At 38.2% G+C, this 23,103-nt stretch overlaps 1 protein-coding gene and 1 long non-coding RNA gene across 3 annotated transcripts in view; one reads left to right on the top strand and one right to left on the bottom strand.

Annotated features, from left to right (window-relative positions):
- LOC134678651 (uncharacterized) overlaps positions 1-23,103 on the top strand; it is a 205,425-nt gene that overhangs the window by 122,075 nt on the left and 60,247 nt on the right. The gene's annotated exons all lie outside the window — the stretch shown is intronic.
- Positions 804-19,809, bottom strand: LOC134678639 (protein obstructor-E). 2 transcript variants are annotated; one of them, XM_063537286.1, is made up of 5 exons: positions 19,664-19,809; positions 10,083-10,292; positions 5,077-5,265; positions 4,561-4,771; positions 804-1,871 (listed from the first exon to the last, which is right to left on the bottom strand). In XM_063537286.1, exons 1-5 carry the CDS (start codon positions 19,704-19,706, stop codon positions 1,817-1,819), a joined length of 708 nt encoding a protein of 235 aa, XP_063393356.1. In that variant the 5' UTR covers positions 19,707-19,809; the 3' UTR covers positions 804-1,816. The 2 variants fall into 2 exon arrangements, with proteins under 2 accessions (XP_063393356.1, XP_063393355.1); XM_063537285.1 differs by lacking the exon at positions 804-1,871 and adding an exon at positions 2,735-3,359 and having other exon boundaries at positions 19,664-19,808.

Below are 23,103 nucleotides of genomic sequence, written 5' to 3'. Positions count from 1 at the left end.
TGCCCTGCACTGCGTGGAACTGTGTCACCTGCGTCTTAGCATACGCTTAGCCTTAAGCGGCCACACCGTGTTTTGTGGACGAGGTGTCAGTGGCATCCTTAGGTAGGTAGTGATTTGTGATTCCCATGACAGAACCCTGTGCGACACACTGTGTTTGGGCCGCTGTACAGCTAATAACTTCGGGTCAATATCTGCATTTAACTATAGTTTTTATCGCCGACTTACTTTTCTTTCTGAAGTCTGGTTAAACGACTATTATTTATCTAGTACATAAAGTGTACTTAGAGAGGGTAAGTTAATATTTGTTAGTATAAGTTATCTTTAAGGGACTCTCTTTCAAACGTGTCTTTATTAATCACGTAGGTATGAGTATTAGTGATAACTTATAAGTACTATAAGCACTATTTATAATAGGTTTCTACTTTATAAACTTGTGAATTTGACACTCGGAAAAAAAGTTAATATGCTTCAAACAAGATGATAGTTTGATGTGAATCATTGGTCAAAATTGTGTATGTTAATTGACATAATGTTAAGATATTGTATAAATATTCTTAGAGTTTTTTCGCAGCGATATCTTTGAATCTACTTTGAGTCAATAACTTGTGCCTACTTTACATATATACCTTTTGCAACATGAAGAAATATCTCTATAACTTTTTAACGTTCTTTAATCTTTTCTGTCAATAAACTCATTTAGTGTCCATGGTAATTTGTTTTATTGCCAATAATAGTGAAAACTGACATAATGATACAGAGAAATTACTTTTACGTCAACCTGAGTGGGTAATAACACAGCGGTATTATAGAAAATAGAAAGTTTATTTACAGTACCAATTTCACTCGTAAAACTAGCCTAAACTACCGTAAACTAAAGTATGACTAAAATCCGACGTTAGCGTCAGAATCAAAACATTGCAATGCAAGTCAATTTTTTGGCAACAATTATAAATCTTCCAGATGATAAAATTTTTGTCAAAAAATTCGTGTACATGAGTATACGCACTTAAAAACTAGTTTGAAAACAAAATGATTTGAGCGCCTCTTCAGACAGACGGGGGTAACTTTTCGACCACGCAATCCTGTGTATTTTTGTGGTTGATCTAAGTATTTACTTAGATCTTAAATTTAAACAGAAGCAAATGAAACACAAGATGAATGAGCGAATAACACAAATTAAATTAATGGTCATTAAGAAGTATTGATTCAAAACAACGGCGACAATGTCATGTAGGTATACAAGGCTGTTGCATGTGTGGCTTCTCTCCACAATTCAATTTCAATATTAACTAATCTGCACCATCATGGCAGTTAGCAAATTCAACAATTTGAACATTTAGTGAAGTGTGAAGTTCGTTTCGGACATTTTCCTCACGAAGAAAAAAAAGTTCCTCAAAAATACTGTTTAAAACTTTCGCGATTTTCACACATAATTATTTATTTTAACGAAGAAAACTTCTCCGAGACCACGAAACCTCGGAGGTAATTGTAAAGCTTAAATACATATATTCGATTCAGTCCCGTTAAAGTAAATAATATCACTCGTATTTATTGTTATGCTTCTTTCTATAACATATCAAACACAGGTTAAGCAGACATATTAGATAAATATGTAGCTCGAATTACAATATCCAAGTAGGTATATTCCGCTAAGCATTAATTAGGTAATCAATACTCAAGCTAAACCCCTATGACCCTAATACCTAAATGCCAGCTTTGGTGTCCATCAGCCTAACTGTCAACCAACTGAAGAGGCATATCATAACAAGTCGAAGAGATTGAATTTCAGTCTGTCTTTGGAGCCGCTTCTCATCATTCAGAATCCCAGTTTCTTCAGCGCTTTCAGGTCCACGTCTCCATAATAGTCCTCGCTGAAACGGTACAGTTTTATTAAGGTCTATTAAACAATAATTAAGACAAAAAGAGAAAATAGGGTCTTCAATGGACTTTGAATTCGCACCAGAAAGAATCGATCCTTGAAGTCCTGGAGGACATATATAAATATATGTTTTATTTAATTTTATTACTTATTTATTTATTGAAATTATACTAACTATAAAGTGACTACGACCTTAGCCCGAGGCTAGATTTGAACTTGCACACCCAGTCACTTTTGTCTCAATTTCTGAGTAGGTATAGCTATTAGGTACCCAATCATGAGTGATATATCGACTTGGCCATATAACCATCCGTAAAATTGAATTGTTGATTTATCATAGTGAATGGCTTATGGCTTTGAAACCAGTAAGATTTGACGCAAGTTAAACGTTTTATTCATCAACTGAAAGTAAATGTGCGCGCGCATCACAGTCCAGTGGAGATCTCCAGTTAGAAAGCGTGTCTTGATCATTACTGATAAATAACTTAAACGTTTACTAGAACAACAGCAATCTTAAACTAGTACATAGTTATGATTAATGGTAAAATTTAAACATACCTGGACAACCAAGGAAAGGTCTGAGAAACACTGGTTAGGTCAACTGTTACCAGTACTTTAGACAGAAGAAATAAGAGCTGGAAGTGGAGTGAGTATGAGTGGGTATTAATGTTATTCCATAGATAGTGTTCTAGTGCATTAGGAATAGACATCGTGAAAGTAACAACCGTGTGTGGTGTCACTAGGAAGTAGTGTAAGTGCTCAAAACACAAGTAAAGAACAAACAAATATTTTACATATTTTTTTTATTTTATCACTAAAAATAAAACTTAGGTATTACAGTTTCTATCAAACAACAACACTCAGTCGCAGTGAAATTCAGTACAAAAGTAAAAAAGATATATTTACAAGGTCATGGTTTTTAATAAAGAATATCCGCTCTAGTTAAACAGAACTACGGGGTCGTAAATGCAAGCCTCCTCCCGGAGGTATTCTCGGAACGGGGCTATCATTGTAATACTATACGATAACTTCAAAATTTATGGTTTTACAGGACTATCAATACTAAAATACAATAAAAATAAATATTTCTACCGCGATATGATCAACTAAAATAATTTCCTAACCTGCCTCTGAAACTGTTAAAAAAGGCTACAACGAGAAAAGTATTTGGCAACTAGAAATGAATACAAATCAATTGGCATAACTCACTATACATTCGATTTTTAAATTTTAATTTTGAACCTGGTACGCGGTCGCGCATACCAAAAGGAAGTGGCGTTCGTTTTGATATGCGCGCCGTGGGCTTAGAGGATGTGAGTATTTAAGAATATTGGTGGGTTAGAGTGTTTAGTTCTCCTTCTGGGGGCGGGGTTTGAGGGGCTTGGGCTGGGCGACGCGGGTCTGGCCGTCGCTCTGCAGACCGGCCAGCAGCTCGCTCTTGCGGATGGCCTTCAGATCCAGGTCTCCGTAGTAGTCCTCGCTGAAAATGGACGCGCACCTTACTGCTAGACGCTTCGGCATTTCCATTGCTTAACCTAACTGGCCATTTACTAGTAAATTACAAAAGGCTATCTAAATTTCTACAAGTCAACAGTGTAATGTATGAACGGCCGGTCGCCGAGAGAATTGTGTAACAAATTCCTGTCGTTAGAGTAAACCGCCTTGAAACGCCAACAAGAATAGTACCCGTTCGCTTTTCTAAGTAACGTTATCTAACACTTGTTTTTCTTGACCGGCAATGTAGTTCGGAGCTTGCAAAAAGTAAAAAAAACTAGTTTCGACCTTGACTTGACCGGTCGTGCCGGCGCATCTTCGATCGAAGCGATTGTTCGACACAGTCGGACCATGAACTGAGTTTGAAAGGTTTCATTGTTCTCAAAACATTTTCTTAAGGATGGGTCGTGTCCTTTTGCATACCGAGACGAAGCGTTTACTTTATCGATATGACTTTTGGCTCAACCTATCTACTGAATTGCGCTAGACGTACAGTTCTTTAACCGTGTAATATAATGAATCATAGTCCACTGTCCGACTTGTTCGTTTTGAAATTTAAATATTCAATATTTTTGTCACCGTAAATGGTATTGTTGGGCCATGTATGAATGTACAGTTACAATATGAAGAGTGCGGAACAGGCGGTCATTGTCATGCGCGCCGTTATAGCTGGTGGCATTGACTACGGCCCTCCAAACATTGCCTATGCGCAAACGTCATCTTAAGTCATGTTAATTTGTAAACTGTTCTAAATATGTCCCGTAATAACTATGCAAGGCTCCAAACCGCATATTTGATGTAAGGAATTTAACCGGGCGGCCTACATACCTACCTTACCAATACTATCGAAATATTGCATAATACATATATAATTTAAGTGCAGAAGAATTGTTAGTCACAGGGATGACGGTTACTGGTTAATATAGCATTAATATCTCTGTGACAGTAATCACACAGAGTCTAAACTGATCAAGTATCCATTAAGTGATCACCGGGATAAGTGTCCGAGTTGCTCAGTTAATTATGCTTTTGCTCGGACATAATTTAAGAATATAGCCTCTTAAACAACGCATAAACTCAACTATTATCACCCTACTGTATTTTATCAGGTGTTAATTGGAAGTCGATTATTATACCTTCAACCGGGTGAGTTGGAGGGTATGCGTTGATAAAACAGTTGAACTCACCATCCGGGAACATCCTCGGGGTCTTCGCAGTTGCCGGTGCCGTCGGCATCACCGATCTTGAACACCGTGCCGATGGGGCAGCCATACTCGCGGGCGACTCCCTCGAGGCAGATGTAGTACTTGCGGCAGTCTTCGGGGTGAGCGTGACGGCTGAAGGAGCCAGCGTTGGAGACCTCACCGGGGGAGGGGCACGCGAAACCGTTCGCGACCTCTGAGGAATGATGGATACGGTTAGTCGCTAAAGTTGTTTTTTTAATCAATTCCTGGAGATGAATCCAAATTTTAAAGGAACATTTGCATACATGAACTGAAACACGATGTGTGATTTTTGATTTCTTTATAAACTGTTACTACGCCAATAAATATACTATTCTCCTGGCTAGTTGAGTGTTTTTCAACTACAAAATGCACGCTTTAAACTACACTTTGACTACAAGTATTTCAGTCGAATTTAAAACAAGGGTAGGAAACTCTAGCATATTTTGCGGTTGTACAAATAGATTTTTTTTAGCTTACCCTCGTTTCTGCACTCAGGGACCTGGTCAGCCCACATGCACACGCGGGCCTCTCTGTCGTAGGCGAGTCCGGGGCTGCACTGGTAGCGAGAGGCCTCGCCGTTCCAGCAGTTCCAGAAAACGTCGCATTTCTGCTCGTCGGGGAAGATGCCGTACAGTCTCTGGCAGTGGGGCGTGGAGATTGGGGGCTCTGAAAGATATTGCTGGGTTAGGACGAGGAAATTTGCAAGCAATGGTGGTCACCATTGTTTTTCACATCTTAGGCTATGCTGATTACAGCTATAGCTAACCAATTCCAAGATTTCGAGTAGGTACCTAGACGCTATTGTTGATATCTCGGTATTAAAAATATATTAAGATGATCAAGGCTTTTCGAAAATCAATTTGGCAACATGATGAAGTCACATATAATTTGCAGATCAATAAATCAACATTTTCATTGTACTTATAAAATATTTACATTTAATTAATCGTTGATGTCAAAAATCACCATAATATACCACATAATATTCAAGGGCGATGAAAAAACGCTTAACTTATATATCTTGAGAATAAAATAAAATGACAGACCGCATTGTCCACATCTCGTCGACCTTCACGACATCCTGGTCGGGTCGTGTGCGAAAAAACATGTATATTAAAGTGGACATTATTTAAATTGTAACCTTGACCTAAAATTAGCTCGGATCGTCGCGTTACTGGGTAAAATTCAGCGCAGGTGTTACTTTATTTGCAATTCTAAGCGAAATATATTTTTGCCAAGTAGCAACTGGAACTAAGGCCTGATTCGAATTCAATCTGCCTAATTGAAAACCCTATTAATGGTACTGAAGCTAGCTGAATCAAGATTTGTTTTTCCATAATTTATTGAAAATTTGTTTAAAAATTGTTATTTATAAGTAAATTCATCATTTTCCATTTCTTCCCGCTCCTGTCGTTAGTTTTGTTGTATGCCCTCCATCATAAATCCGACAGTGTTTTTTGACAGTTTCTTAGTTTGAGTCCTATCAAGAACAATGTTTATTTTGAAATATTATATTGCATATAGTTTTTGTTGTTTTAACGAACTAATTCCTTGGACACTCCACTCCATACCGTTCAATAGGTCAATACTGTGGGACTTTGTTGAATCAAGTTTTTTGGTCCGATTTCGAGGGTACTGGCTTAAGCATGCTGATTGCCTCATAAACATCGTGGATCATCTCCAAATATTATCAAAGTAATATTGGAAATCCGCATTATTAAACTAAAGCTGCGAACCGTTTCTTTTAGTGATGTTGGTGTCGATTTCTCTGTCGAAAAGTAACCAATGCCCGGTAACTGACACCACATCGACGAAATTCCTGATACGCCAGATATTTGAAGATATGTCTAGATCCTCATTGTTTCATGGATATTGCAATGAAATTACCTTTCAGTATTGGTATAATATTAGGTAACAGGTTATGTTGGAAATTAGTTATGTGCAAGTTTCTTCCATACTTATCAAGTTTTTGACAGCAATTTGGCGCCTAATTAAAAAGACGGCGGCGTTTATTTGATTTTTTTGATCATCTTAGAATTGATAAAAAAAAAAATGTTTTGGTATAATAATTTTGTGATTCTGATAATTATAATGTCGTAGTGTATATATAAAGTAAGCTAGAAAATATCCAAGAAAAATCACTCTGAATTTGTCAAATTTGTTTCGAATCAGGCCTTAGTTTAGTTTTAGTCAATATGACCAAATATAGTAAATCAGGGGCCAAATTCGACATGTACAATTGTCAGATTTCGCATCCACGTCAAATCAACAGTTGATTTTATTGCATACTGAGTGTTGATTCCATCAACGGTGGATACAGTGCCGGATTTAGACATTTGCCGCCCGTAGGCTATGCCGATTTTGCCGCCCCTATCCGCCTTGCTTATAGGTTTTTAGGGTTCCGTACCCAAAGGGTAAAACGGGACCCTATTACTAAGACTTCGCTGTCCGTCCGTCCGTCCGTCCGTCCATCCGTCCGTCCGTCCGTCTGTCACCAGGCTGTATCTCACGAACCGTGATAGCTAGACAGTTGAAATTTTCACAGATGATGTATTTCTGTTGCCGCTATAACAACAAATACTAAAAACAGAATAAAATAAAGATTTAAATGGGGCTCCCATACAACAAACGTGATTTTTAACCAAAGTTAAGCAACGTCGGGTGTGGTCAGTACTTGGATGGGTGACCGTTTTCTTTTTGCTTTTTTTGTTTTTTTTTTTGCATTATGGTACGGAACCCTTCGTGCGCGAGTCCGACTCGCACTTGCCCGGTTTTTAAAGTACTTTCCTGTCAGAGGCGTTTAATTTTATAGTACAACACACCACAGCCATATTAAAATGCATATAAGGTGACGTCGCTAATGTCACATTCTAGATACACTCTTTATATTTGCCTGATCTGATCGGTGACCGGTGATGGGTTCCGCTGGGTTTTGGCCATTGAGAATGAAGGTGAGGCATTGGCACATTGGCAGTCAGGCTGGATATAGGTAGCTAAGGAGTTCGGTCGGGTCTGGCATTGAGTCTGCTCGAGAGACTATACAAATGGATCGCTAGCTTTTTATCCGGTAGACGCATATGAGCCGTATAGTAGACGGAAGCTGCTGCGATACCGTGGACATTGCTGCTGGCGTTCTACTAGGTTCTGTGCTATCATTCAATGATATGGTCAGATGGGTCACAAGAAAATGTAGTTACTTAAACGAAAACGCGAGCGTAGCGAGCGCGAAATGTTTTCGAGAAAATAGTAGGTAAGTACATTTTTAGGGTTTCGTAATTCAAAAGGAAAAAAATGGAACCCATAATACCACGAAGATACAAGAATCGACGACCATCCCAAATTTACAATGTAGTCAGATGGGTCACAAATAATGTAGGTATGTAAATGAAGACGCGAGCGTAGCGAGCGCGAATTTTTTTCGAGAAAAGTACTTATTTAGGGTTCCGTACTTCAAAAAGGTCTTGACATAACAGAGGGCGGCAAAATCGACAAATTATGCTTGTTACTCGTATTTAAATATTACAAATAAATTGTGGTTTACCCTATCTGAACCACTGAGGTATTATGTAAACTAGAGACGACATCTCGAACAAAATGTTTCCGCACTTCATAGAAGTGCATGCACTTCTCTGCTTTTAGTACGTCATCGACCACTGACGAGATGCCACACATGTACAGAACATTTAAAAAAAAATGATAAAATGCCTTCGTTCGTGTTGAAAAGTTGCAACTATAGCACAAGAAAATATAATAAAAGCGATGGAATAACATTTCACCGGCAAGCAATCGAATAACTGTTGATTTACGATAATTTAGTTTATCACGAAACATCACTTTCGAACATTCGCGGCTGGAAGCCATTTTCTTCGGCGCAAAGATTAATGTTCTCAGACTTGACACATTGGTACCTACCTACGAAATGGTTGTATACATTGTTGGTTAATTGCACAAAAGTTACGAAATATATATTTTTCTCGTTATTTATTGAATGTTTTAGTTATAATAACGTATTTTATAATATATGTTTGTATTTATGTTACATTAAGGGTGGTAAGTGCAAAATTGTTACCGAGAATCAAATAGAAAATGTGATGAATCGTTAACAAATTGAATATAGTCCGTAATACAGGTATGTACTTAGAATATTGTATAGAAATAATATTTTAGGAAAGAATCCTCGTTTTCACCCGTGCGATATATAATAAAAGTTATAAAAAAGGTAAATTATATTCAAGTTTGCGTTTTAGTAGTTGTTCCCATTAGAAAAGTTGCTCGGTATCACCTATATATTCACGTCGTATAATATTGCAGGTCATTAAAAAATAACCTTGTACACGTAGGCAGAATATGAGCAGTTGTCATAACAGTTTCGCCTCTGGCCTAGATACGCTTATTCTTCACCTTAGTGACAGACGTCAAACGCCGAAAATGGCGGACACAATTTGTTCGAGATGCCGACTCTAGTTATATACCTCAATGATCTGAACAGCACATAAAATATTTTTTGACCCAAATTTGCCGCCCCCTAAAATCTGCCGCCCTAGGCTTCAGCCTACTCAGCCTAGTGGTAAATCCGGCACTGGGTGGATAATATCATTTGGTACAATCAAAACTCAACTCTAAACTAAGGGTGGTTCGGTTTGGTTTGCTTGTCACCCTAACTGTGGATTGTTAATGTCAAATTTGACATTGTACGTATTCGAGAACTTATGATTTTTCCCACATCAACGGGAGATCAACACGATACGTCAAACGTCGCTTGTCGAATAGGGGTCCTGGTTTTATTACTTATTAGGTACACTGTTATAAGACAGAGATTGATAGGTAATTTTGTTCCTCGTGTCAGTCGAAAATAAATTACTCAAACTACTATTTTACTATGCTGTTTTCCACTTGAATAAATTCCACTAAGACACGAACTGGTGGCCGATTTTTGAATTTCGATCGCTCGATTTCGTCACTCGAAAATCGGTGGAAAACTGCCAATTTTTGAAATACGAGCGATCGAAATTTGGAATCTATTGGTATGGACCACTCGATTTCAATTCTATTATTAGAATTTAAATGCCTATTAGTAGGCCTATTAGTAGTAGGAGATATTATTTAACGAAATACACAAAATCGAGTGGTCGAAATTCAAAAATCGACCCCCAGTTCTCTACAAGTTAAGTAAGGTTTTCTCAGGAATAGCACGACGTAATTCCATCTTCCCGGTTCCATTACAAGCCCACTAGGCGTGAGGACGAATGTATCCCTTCGCTGCCGACATACCACAGGGTTGCGCACGAAAAAATGGTCTCGTAATTTCTAGTGCGAACCGCTAAGTACGCTCTCTAATGTATTCCCTGATGGATATAAACTACATCTCTTTAAAGCAAGAGTCTGAGATAAGACTAGGGCCAACCTGTGATACTTGTATTGTATTTATATTGGATATATTATCTGTTCATAAACTGTGGCAGTAATTAGTTTTATACACTCACCAAGCTGTGTCCTCTCTCCGCACTCAACATTGTGGAGGTAGTCGCAGTTCTCTGTGAGGTACTTGGAGTCGGTGGCGTCGAAGGCGAGACCATTTCCGCATGTTTTCAGCTCGGCTACACCGTTGTCGCACTTCCAGTATTTGTCGCATGATACGTGGTGCGGGTAGAAGCCGAAATCGTCAGGACATTTGAAGGATTCTTGGCCCATCGCTGTGAAAAGAAAATAAAGTTAGGAACCTGGCTGGTCGGCAAGTTTAAAACGAACAAACACGAATATGGAGTGTGCGCAATGGAATTTGAAGAAGTCTGTTAGGTGACCATTACATAAAATATAGGAGTTACATCAAAAGGTCGAGTTGTTCCCACAAATGTGCGATCCAAGTAGTTACAATAGAAAGACGGCAGCATTATCAAAAGGTGAGAGAGTTTAGTAATAAGTACTCGCTTCTCTTTACCCGTTTGGAAGATTTCCAACATTTGTCAAACTGTCATTGCAATGAGGAAACGTATCAACACGAATCCTCTTGAATTTTAATTGAAATTTCAAAATAAACCTCAGTTTGCGCCAGCGATTATGGAGTCATTTTGCAACGCGCGGGCAGGGCCACTCTCTCTGAGGAATGCGACCCGGCGGGTTGCGCAAGGAGGCTGTTATCACTGTTTGTTACTTGCAACACGATTGTCGCCGTGTCCACGTGTTTGCCTTTGTGCGAGATGACGATGTAGCAACGCTACTAATCGTTGTGACAATTGGTCCACGGAGGAGCAAGTGTGAAGCTATACGTGTCTTGAGACAGCGCTTGTCAATAATTACACTGCGTTGTGATTGCTTTCAAAATCGTGCAAAATATTTAGCTTTACATATTATTATATGTAAGAGCAGGGTTCATACTTACATAAATGTATGATTAAAAATACTGACCTGCTATCAAAAGGATGAATAATAAAAAAGAAATGCTATTGAAGATTAATAATAAGTTAAATAGCGAGATGCTTAACACGTAATTTTCGTAATATGTGAGTGCGCGGGCGCAGGTCACGTTACGTCACGCGCCGTGCACCGGTTGACATTTGATACCGGAGGCATCTATAGGTAGGAAGTTTCTCAATGCGCCTCTCGCCGGCCTCTGCAAATGTTATTCATGCAGATTACCTAAGTTTGACGCTCGCTTATAAGTTTTTAGGTTAATTTTAACGGTTACTTAACTATTAAAAACGTGATATTCTGGTGAAGACGCTACGCAATGTAGCTTCAGTCTATAAGGTGATAGGCATGTGATTCCGTTGAGCGTGATTACAAAGCTCTCGATATTTTTATGGACTCGCAATTATTAAGAGAGAATTCATTGATCGTTTCACGGAAACACGCCCAGATATGAAGTGGCCAGCCGTTGCAAAATTTTTAAGCGTGTGATGAAAACTGAGTTAATTACTTTATGTAATAAATCGACATTCCAGGTCGTGATGAGCTATTATTTAGGTTTCTTGCAAAACGCGACCTGTTGTAGTGTTTTGATACTTATTCATTACCAAATTAACATTAGTAAAGTTTTTTTTTCAGAAATAGCGTTGGTAAGCTAGCTAGCGGTAAGTGCGACTTGCAATCCGGAGATCATGAGTTCATAACCCGGCTCATACCAATGAGTTTTTCAGAACTTATGCACTAAATAGGTATCATCTGATATTTACCAGTAGGTTTTCGGTGAAGGAGAACATCGTCAGGAAACCGGACTAATCCCAAAAAGGCCTAGTTTTCCCTCTGGGTTGGAAGGTCAGATGGCGGTCTATTTATAGAAAAACCGTGACAAAATACCGGGACAACGCGAGAAAGATGAGGTTTTTTCATAATTACTATCATGCTTGGCTTTGATTCAAATATACAACATTGTATTAACATTTCGGTCATATAGGTAATTGATAACATCTCCATCTAATATCATAATACATTAGTAAGTACTTCTAAATGGCTACACAGACGCAAAGTCCTCAATAACCATCACAGCGATTTGCATAAATATTAAGACTGTAGACCACTTTTCTCTGAATCGGATTCGTCAAGGCAATCCAGGTTAGCGAACTCAAATTCCTTCATAATTACTTTGTGTTTTACTGCAACATTGAAAAAAATCAACATTACTCGCGTGTTTTGTGTTCGCTTAATTTGATCGTTTCACGCCGATTACCCCCAATGATAAGATAATTGTTACTTAATTGCTTGAACTCTATTAGACAATCGTCTACTTTCTACGCTTTATATTCTGCAACGCTTATCATGCACAGAAACGCGTAATTGGCCGTGACAAAGTATTACAAAGTGTCGAGCAAAGAAACAGTTTTACAGCACAATTAGTCCGACAAATCGGCCATTTAGCAAGCTATTGTGGCGGTAAAATTTTATCGTCAGAAAATAATCATGAAGTCAATGTACCTACTGTTAAACAAGTCATTTTTAAAGTGCCCATGATGAAATTAGATTTGCCAACACATTGCCACAAGCCACGTAAATTGTAATTAGTTTGAACTAACGGTTTTGCCCTAGTAACTGGATTATAAGAAGTCTAAGCCTAATGACGTTTAACTTACAAGCAGTAAAGACGCGTGGGTTTGTTAAAATGGTTGGGTGCAAAGAATGGGTGTCATACGAGTAATGTGGGGCGGCCGACCGGGTGTGAAGGTGACGCAATGAACATTAGCCCTGCCGTCGCCGGCGGCGGTGACATAATATTGATCTGCCTACCCACTCGGCCATTGCGTAACGGAGATGTGTGTTCAATCAAACAATATGTTCGCCGGTTGACTAGTAGTAGTAGCTTTAATAATGACTTCTTAGAGCCCCTTTTTGCGTGTTCATGGTTGACACAATTTAAACAGGCTACCTAACTATAGGTTGTAGGTTAAGTTTATCGTATTACGCACTTGTCATAATCATGTGCCAAACAAGAACTTGTCACTTCTACTGGTTTTGGACAACCGCTATATCAAGAAGATAATTATCATATTAGTACTTTTTAGTGGAAAAAAAAATGATGTTTATTACCTTAGAGTTTAATTATTCACATGCAACGAAACATTGACAGATACAAATCTCGAGCAACCTGCAAACTCCACACTTAACCCGAAAACGCCTCAGCGAGTGTAAACAACTACATTATCGCATGTTATTTAATACGTGTAACGTTAAGCAATGCGGGTGAAAGCCCAAAGCTGACCCAGAGCCCAGAGCCGGCACTCTCGGTTTCGTTTGATGCGTTGAGTAATCTGACCTTTGTGAACTAGTTCGAATCATTTTTGAATTTACGATACGTTGCCGTTGAACCAATTAGAATACTTTCTTGTTTGTTAACCCTTAGTTTCTCGTTTCTGACAAAATATGGTTGCTAACACATATTTGCTTGTTTTCCGTACATTTGGTATGGCGCGCTTTAAGAGTTCTATGGTGGTTCTAATAGATACGTGTCGGACTTTTCTGGACACATTTTGATATTTCAAAAACATTGACAGAAAAGCGAATTAATTCGGGCTATGAAATAAATGTCAGTCTTATCTAATTTTGAACAGTATTATTTAGTTATCGTTGTATACAAGATGACCTAAAAAGTAAACTATAAGTACGTCCATATTATGACTCCGTTAGTTTCGAACTAATATTTTAGTCACATAAAAAGAAAAATCATGGCAATTAGATCTGTTCTTCTGGTATAGCTACAGTAACAAAAAAGATCTGTGCTCTCTAAGGTAATATATTTAATTGAGAGAGAAATGATTGCATCTGAAATGATGTAATATACTTAATATAACATTAGATAACCATTGTTGGCGGTGAAAGTCGCGGCCGTCACATTTGGGTTCTAGCCGGCGTTAGTTCGTTTGTCTGTCAGTTCGTGATGGATGTCTGGAGCCTGGTGATTGACGCGGTATTGTTGTGTTAGACTGTAAAGCTGTAAGCATGTATGGTTTTAAAGACTTGTCTTTATAAGAATATGTTAGTATCGTATGCATGTTATTTGTCTTAACGTTACCGAGATATGAGTGCCCGGAATGAAATTAATATTATTTTTTTATTGAAGTGTGGTCTATATGTAGACAAATCACAGATGTATATAGCTACTTGTATTACGTGAATTTAATATCATGACTTGGCATTTAGATTTTCGTATACGTCAACTAAGTAAAAACTAAATGTACACTCTATATCTCTGATTTATAAGAATCGCACAAAGGTACCTATGTTATGGATATGTACCTGAATGAAATAAAATATGTTTACTATACTTGTTAGGTAGGTACTAATGTTTCTTTATTCTTAATTAAGTATGTCTAAATCAACCGAAAAAATAAATAACCCTTCTACTGAAATATTTATTAAAACATTAGATTTCGAGCCGTATTTTAGTGAAGATAATGTTTTTATGTCATAAATGTCGGCAAGTGAATTCGATGAGAAGACTAATGTACATAGCTCAATTAATTATCTCTGAATTATAGTTAGTAAAGCATAAGCTTGGCATTTAAATAATCGTAAATTTCGCAAAAGCAATCAGAGTTTATAACCACTAGTAAGCATATACCGAAAGCATATATACCTTAGGCACACAGCTAATTATATGTACAAGCAGATAGTTATTTATTGATTGATATGCTCGTAAGGGAAATTTAAAAGATTAGAGCCCTTGAAAAAGTTGAACCACCTTTAAACGTTGATTTTAAATTTTCACTAAATGAACCCCAGTAGGTACAATAATTCGTCGCATAAAGGATTACTCACGCTAGATCGGGCCGGGCCCGGGCCGAGGCGTCCGCCATGTCATTATATATGACGGCTGATCAGTGATCGGTCCCCGCCGGGTTTAGCGTGAGTTATCCTTAATTATATTAGATCATATATTTCTTAACTTTTGAAAGACGATTCAAGTCTCCCATGTTAGCATGTCTCTTGGGCTCCCCCAAACTATTCCATGAAACCAAATATTACTACAGCGATCTATGCGGTATATTTCTATTCACTAATGTCGTAAGACATTGTAATGAAGAAGGGCCCAACTTGGATAATCGTTAGGTAAAACTAATCTTATTCTGCGGCTTCTGTTAAGTTTAATAAAATTAACCATTGCAACAACAGATTACGTGTTAAAAATGTAGGTTGTTTCCTGAAATTTCTTCCGATAAACTATTCACAGTTTGTAAATATTCATTTAAAGTTAGAATTAAACTAAGAAAACAACATTGCGATTGAAATAAAAACAAAAAGAGGGTAATACTTTTGATTTCAGCGCGTTGATGTCTACTTTACTAAAGCTCTGCTATAATGGCTGTACATTAACTTGTGCTCGTACAAATATTATTCATAACCGCACTGAATTACTTTTCCTCATTCATATAAATAGAAACGTTTGCGTAAAAATAAACAACATTTCCTTGTGAAACCGGTAGCGAGTTCACAACCAAACACAGCACGGAAAAGAACCTAGCCTGTAGTTTTGAAAAAGGAACGCCTTGTGTGATGTTATTTATAGTCGAAGGACAGACAATCACCGAGACTGTGGGACTATCTAGACAAAAGGGCAAGTGTACACGGGAGATCCAATGATAAGTACTTACAGGTAAATACTTGGAATGTCTCTATAGTTATTCCAGCGCTTTGTTTTGAATACAATGATATTGCGCGTAATCTTTCTACAAATTATTTAAGTGTACTTACCTACTTCTGCTATAGAGGAAAATCTGAAGATATATTTTTACTGATTAAAAGCTCAGTACATAAAGTTATACGATAACCATATCATATTTAGTGTACCTACTTATAAAAATCTATTTCATACATAAAATTCTCAAGACCCAAAATAATCCTGTAAATATGTCTGCAACGATTTTGATAGCACACGCAATTCAAGTGTTACTTTAAACGTCAAACTTGTATGAAATTATGACTTACGAATAACACTCGCACTGCGAATGCTATCAAAATCGTTGCAGACGTTTCTTGGTCTAACTTTATCGGGCAGTCAGTTCCGTTTGACAATTAACTACGTAATCACAAGTTCAAAAAACCGGGCAAGTGCGAGTCGGACTTGCGCACGAAGGGTTCCGTACCATAATGCAAAAAAAGGCAAAAAAAAAACCGTCACCCATCCAAGTACTGACCCCGCCCGACGTTGCTTAACTTCGGTCAAAAATCACGTTTGCTGTGGGAGCCCCACTTAAATCTTTATTTTATTCTGTTTTTAGTATTTGTTGTTATAGCGGCAACAGAAATACATCATCTGTGAAAATTTCCACTGTCTAGCTATCACGGTTCGTGAGATACAGCCTGGTGACAGACGGACGGACGGACGAACGGACGGACGGACAGCAGAGTCTTAGTAATAGGGTCCCGTTTTACCCTTTGGGTGCGGAACCCTAAAAAGAATGAGTGCTGATTGAAGGCTGGTCCGCATGAGTATTAGTCCTGGGAACGACCGATTGTTTCCGTTGCATTGTGCCGTATGCCAGTTCCGGTCACCTTGTGTTAATGAAAACTTATTAGCCGATGGAAGGTTGACATACTCTTCCGCGTTTTAAGCGTTTTATGACTGGGGTGGCGTTGATACAAGATGTATTGGTAAGTCACTTTCTCCAACCACGCAATGTGCAACTAAATTGTTGAACAAGGCGACTTAATATAAGAATAAAAACGGAAAAGCATCCTTAAAAAATGTGTGTCATAATTATTATCAAAAGCTTTAAGGGACGTCACTTTAGCTTTAACTAACACAAAATAGATGGACGCAGTAAGCGCAAAACTACACTTTGCGTTGATTGAATTATTTATCAGTGGGTTTATGTGACTATTGTTTATACTACGTCGGTGGTAAGCAAGGATACGGTCTGCCTGATGGTATGCAATCTTCGTAGTCTACGGAAGCCTGCAAATCCGGTGGTCTTAGATGCGTATTGCTGACCCTTCAAAACCTGTACACTACTTTTTTGAAGAGCCCTCTGTAGCTCCTCGAGAAAACCCCGGCTAGGAACCCTTTCCACAGCCGGAGCGTTCGCGGGAGGATGGAATTGTATGTACATAGAGTTAGACCAAGGAAACACTGCAGCGATTTTGATAACCCCCGCAGTGCAAGTGTTATTTTAAATGTCAAACTTTTATGAAATTATGACGTATAGATAACACTTGCACTGCGTGGGTTATCAAAATCGCTGCAGACTTTTCTTGGTCTAACTCTAGACATTTCGCTGAGCCCTACCCCTCTCTCCATAAAAACCGAGATGCACCTCAAGTCAAGGTGAGCGAATCGATCAATCGTTTGATCGGCGCGCGCGCACTCATGCAGATGAATCATTTTCACCAGTTTTCTTTATTAGTGGAATGTGTACGCGCCGATAGACGAACTAATTGAATGCCTACACGCCACTTGAATAAATCAGCTCTTAGAAACTTAATCTGCGATCGTATCAGTTTGCGTTTAATATGGGTGGTAATAGTTTATTATGGGATAGTAGATCTAGCTAATTTAGGAAATAAGTTGGTTATCAAATTGATGCAATATATGATTTGTTAATAAAAAGTTTGTTATCTCCGGTAAAAAGAAAACAATAGTGTTGGTTAGTTTAGTGAATTATTATGAAACTCTGTGATTCAAGTTGTAATATGAAACAATGTACAATAAGTGTTATAAAATGAATATCAAACTAAAATTAACTACAACTAAAAACTAAAGCTAAAACATTAAAAATTCCTATCAAAATTTTGCACCCTTGGTCAGTTGCAATATTGTTTTCTGGTTTTCTTTTACTTGATATGAGAATACAGACACCTTTGCTTATATTTTTATTGAAACGTTATATAAGGATTTTTTTTAATGAATAAAAAATGATCTTAAGGACATTCTTGTTTTTTCGGATGCGAATTCAAAGTAATAAAAATAATGAATAACGCCATTGTATACGATCTGTCGATGTAATTAGGTGACAAACAGAGTTCTATTTTTTATACTTTTTAGACAATAGTTTGTTACAGTCTGGAAAGTAAATGCGTTTGCGCAACACGGCGTGGGAACTACGAACGTGTCACACGTACAGAGCAACACGCTGACAGTTACAGGACGTCCTGTCAGTTACATCAGCCTGGACAATGACCGCAACTCGAAATACGGGAATATGGTAAACTTAAGGTGACAGTCCACTTCCAACGACAGCTGCACTACTGTTGACAATGACAGCGACGCGTTCAGTACCGGTAGTGAAGCTGCGGTTAGAAATGGAATGTTACCATTACTGGTGTTCGACGTGGTCCCAGTACATGACATCTTGAAACTTAAGTCATTGTCAAGAGTGGGAGGTGAAGGTGTCATCTATTGGGCATTCGTTTCTGATGTTAAGTATGATGGTGTCTATGAGATGGTAAATCAAAAAACGGATAACGGAAATGTGTAATAAGTAGGTGTTTGAAAGATGAATGCACTACATTTTTTTGTAATTTTCATCATGTTTACTATGACGTGGATGTGTCCTAAACCTTGTTCTAATATAAACGTATAAATAGATTGATTTATACAATAACGTTTGAAAAAGTTGAAATTGAATGTCCCTGCATTAGACTATTCTAGACTAGACCATATATTTTACATTCAGTATACGTAGCAGTACACGTAATTCAAGTCAACGACTGAATATATAGAGTTGAATGTTCTGGCTGGATCTCACCCAAGTCACAAACGTTATGACGTAACTGCATTTAACTTATTCATCCCAACGACATAATAAACGCGCCTTGTTACAAAACCCGCGAATATAAAAACGTAATCTGCATCAATTATACATTATGAGAGTTGAGCCGTTATTGAAATGCAACTGCGAACCAGTTGTGATAAAATGATAAGTGAGTGAAAGTGATATGGAGTAAAGCTCGTGGCGCCCGAACAGCTTTCGATTGAGAAAACGTTCAGCGGTTCAAGAGTGAACTTCAGTCATTCAACCCTCTAGAACGCAGTATATTAAAAAAAGGAATAACCCCTTTCTTGGCAACGTATTTTATTTTATTTGAGATTTATTATATAAAGCTCTTTTAGTTGCAAATAAGATTAAACATTGTATTTTTAATTTATTTGCTAAGAAAAAGGTTATGCATAATAAACTTTTTTTACTGTATAATTTACTTATATCTGGCCTATGAATTAACTTAAATTTTAACAGCCATACAAAAACTGTTCTTAAATCGTATCACTCGAATACTCAGGAAAATTTTGCAATTAAGCAGGTCACCTGTATTATAACTAAGGACAAAGAATATTAAAAGATAATTGCAATTTCAAATATCCCATACTACTTTTGTTTATGGAGTGTTTAAACTTTTTTAACTGTCATAATACACCTTAAATGGGATATTTGGAACTGTTCCATTGCACACAATCGCATCGCATTGTGGAATCAGAAAACGGTTCCACTGCCGCTAAAATCGCGTTAGCAAACGTGACAGCACGTTAAAAAGAAAAGTCGCCGGCAGTGAAAACCGCTCGCATCGCCACAATAGAGGTCCTCGGTCCCAAAGAAAACCCTTAGATTTCCTTTAGGCCGCGTCGGTAGCCAGTACGTACCCACGCCAACGGCCGCAAGCACTATTAAACACCTTGAATACATCTTTGTAAGTCCTTGCACGGTTGTGGTCACACTAACGATCAAGCACACACTGCGAGCGGGAGAATGGCAACCTGAGGCATTTATACTGGGTGTCTGCGCGCGCGCCGCCGCGCGGTGAAAAGCGGCGCCCGCGCGCGCCCCTCGCACCCTCCACACCCCATGCCCGAAAAGATGACACACCAAACTTATCCTTACGACCCATCTATTTGTTCATGCCCTAAAGGTCAAATTCTTATGACCTATCAACACTAATTCATTGTAAAATATACAAATGTTATCCTTATCAGTTATCGATATTCGCGCGTCCTAAGAGTCAGTTTTAATTATCACTACCGCGGTATTGCTAATGAGATATTAAAACCATTCGGTAATTTGGCAAGTTAAAAATGTCATTGTCATTACTAAAACAATATAATTGTTATGATGTAATCTTTTCATTCACTTACGTATATTATTATTATTTTTGGACATAATGCACAATAATGTTAAAGATTTATGGATATGCGCGTTTATTTTTTACTACATAGGTAATGCGGGCCACGGTCCACAATAAATACATATATCAATTTCAATTGACTCACCCTCACAAGATGGGCTTCCTTAAAATGTGAAATCAAAGATGGGTCACCGGTACACAAGGCTGTGCTGGAGTTACAGAGGTGTAGCCACTTATGTTTTCGAGAAGCAGCTTTTGAGACTCCTCTCCGTATGACCTATTAAGGCATGCTAGAGGCCGGGGATCCCAGGGGTCTGTTCCACCCAAGCTTCAGGAAGCCCCCAAGAGTGGTGCGCCCCAACAACTGATGAAACCATGGGCTATTGGGTTGTATATCCGTTTTTTATTAGTATCCCACTGCTGGGCCAGTACCTATTCTTTTTCCGGCAGCAATGCACACAGTCCGGGTGACAATAATTATTAATTACGCTTATAAAAAAATTATGACTGAATTATTTATTATGATATTTATGATCAGTGGTTGACGACTTAAACTTTTAATTTACTTTTATACAAAGGGTTAGCAAAAATAGTGGTGATTCGTTTAACCCTTTTGTATTCAGTATCCTGTTCTGATTAGGAAAAGTATAAGAAAAATTGTTTTCCTGCCCTGCCCTTTGTATGGAGGGTTGGCCGACTTAAGTAACCTGCCCCATTCCGCGTAAAAATATTTGATACGGAATATGCCCTTCAACGGAACCCCATTATTATTGTTACACCCTGACAAGTAATTCATATATTATAAGATAAGTGTTTCATAGACGGCATTAATACCAGACACAGCATGTTATTTTAATTAATGCATTTGGTGGAAAATCATTATTTACGATTATATTTAATGCGTCCGCTTCCACTTGAGAAGCCGAAGGTTAACCAGGAATATTTATTACGCAGGATAAGTGCATTCATAGATTGTTGAACTTAGTTCTAATTACGCCAGCAACGTCATTCAGAACCGTACTGGCTTATAAGCCTTGACGCGTCATACGTTATGGACCCTTATGGTGTTCGGAAGATAAGAAAGTAAGCCGTGTTAATAGTATTACAACAGCTGACGTGTGTGGGACGGATGACCTGGCCGCGTATTCAGTTTGGTTGCGCGAGAGCAGGCGAGTTGGGGTTTCCGTCGTGCCAGTGAAACGAGGCCCCGAGATGGAAAATACAGCAGGCAGTATCAATATATTTATCAGCATTAAAAGTATTAGGCAAGAGACCAAATCCGCAAACAATTTGTCCAAAAGTGTCTGCTACAGTTAAATTGTCCTATCCCCATATCTCTACATCTATAATGAGAATGACTCTAGAGACAGTCGAGGCATAACTTCGTGCTTTATTAGAGATTTTCAGCTATTAGAGAATGGTAGATATTTTTAATAGCTGGTGCTAACTGTCCCTATTGGTTAAGTTACCTTAGCACGTTCCAGGGCTAGCCAACTAACACGATTTTACCGATTATACAGGGTAAAACTGTACTGTTAACTCCGAGTATATATGCGGTTAATTCCTATAGTTAGAGGTATCTGGAACGCGCAAGTGACCCTTATTTTTATAGCTATTACCTACTCCATCTGCCATTTTACGACTAATTAATTATATAGACATTATGCTCTGGAGGTGTCTAAATAATTAGGGTAAGACTCTTTTGGCACTGAAAGATTATATCCAAAAAAAATTATAACCTGTTATTACTGTGAGGGGGCAGGTAGAGGAGCCTCACAGGGATGATGGGAATGAAAAGGCAGGATCCAGAGCGATGAGGGGTATTTATTATTTAAATAAAAAGGCACAATATGTGCCTTGGTGATGATGTAGATATATATCTGGAAGGTGTGCAGGGCCACAAAAACGAGCACTATACTGAACTGCACGCACTTATGAATTATTACGTTTACTAATAAAAATCACACTTAAACGGTCGTGTTTAGAAACTTGGGAAGTACAGTCCGTTAGATAAAATGATGTTTATCGATCAAAGTATGTGATCGAACTGAAAATAAAAATCATTGAATGGAATTTGGAATAGGATTTGAATTTCAAAAGGGAATTTAGAATTTGTATGGTGCCAGAAATAGTATGAAGGTCGATAGTGTAACGCTTCGTTACACGCACCGTTACAATTACAACCAGAATAAACCTCCGGTGCCCTGTCGGAGGTAGCAATAGCAACACAAACACATTGATGCAAGGAATGAACACACCTACTCGTTCGAATTCGTTAGCACTTCATACTTATCTCAACTTCGTAACGCTAATCGCAAACGTGAACTCTAACGCGATTTGTCAATTGCTTTGAATTGAAATAAGATGATTTACCTTTTTACTTAAGAGCAGAACTCTCAAAGTGTGGTACGCGCGCCAACGCCAGTTTTATCACCTGCGATGGTAAAGGACATCAAACAAGTTTAACAGACTTACTTAATTACAGAGTGCTGTTATTTATTCATCACGTGGCTTTCAATCCCACGGAAAATCGATTAGGGGTACGCGGGTTAAAAAGTTTGAATTACCCTGTGTTAATGTTAGTAGCCATCAGTGGCGGCGCGTCTAGATTGTTCGTAGGCAAGCCGTAGCTGAGTTGCCCTTCCTTTTCTTCACAAGTTTAAAGAAAATGGCCCAAGACCCTGAATATCAGACAAGCCGATAGGAAGCGAGTTCTATGGACGCTCCGCCACTGGTAGCCATCACCCAGTATATCGTTATTAAGTAATAAAGGTTAATAAACATACTAAATTAGGCCACATTAAACCGGTTCTGATAGTTTTAGGTTGTAGCAAATTTTTGGGCATTTATTTCACTATCCGCCGGAAACAGAGGAACCAAATTAAAGTTAAAGTCTTTGTGGCTTAAACTCTCTAGGAGAATATAACAGTGATCACACTGAGCTGTTGAGACGGATACAAG

Source organism: Cydia fagiglandana, chromosome Z (genome assembly GCF_963556715.1).
Source record: "Cydia fagiglandana chromosome Z, ilCydFagi1.1, whole genome shotgun sequence".
In the NCBI taxonomy this organism is placed as follows: Eukaryota; Metazoa; Arthropoda; class Insecta; order Lepidoptera; family Tortricidae; genus Cydia; species Cydia fagiglandana.
The sequence above is the reverse complement of the archived record's forward strand: the minus strand, read 5'-3'. Positions and strand labels throughout refer to the sequence as shown.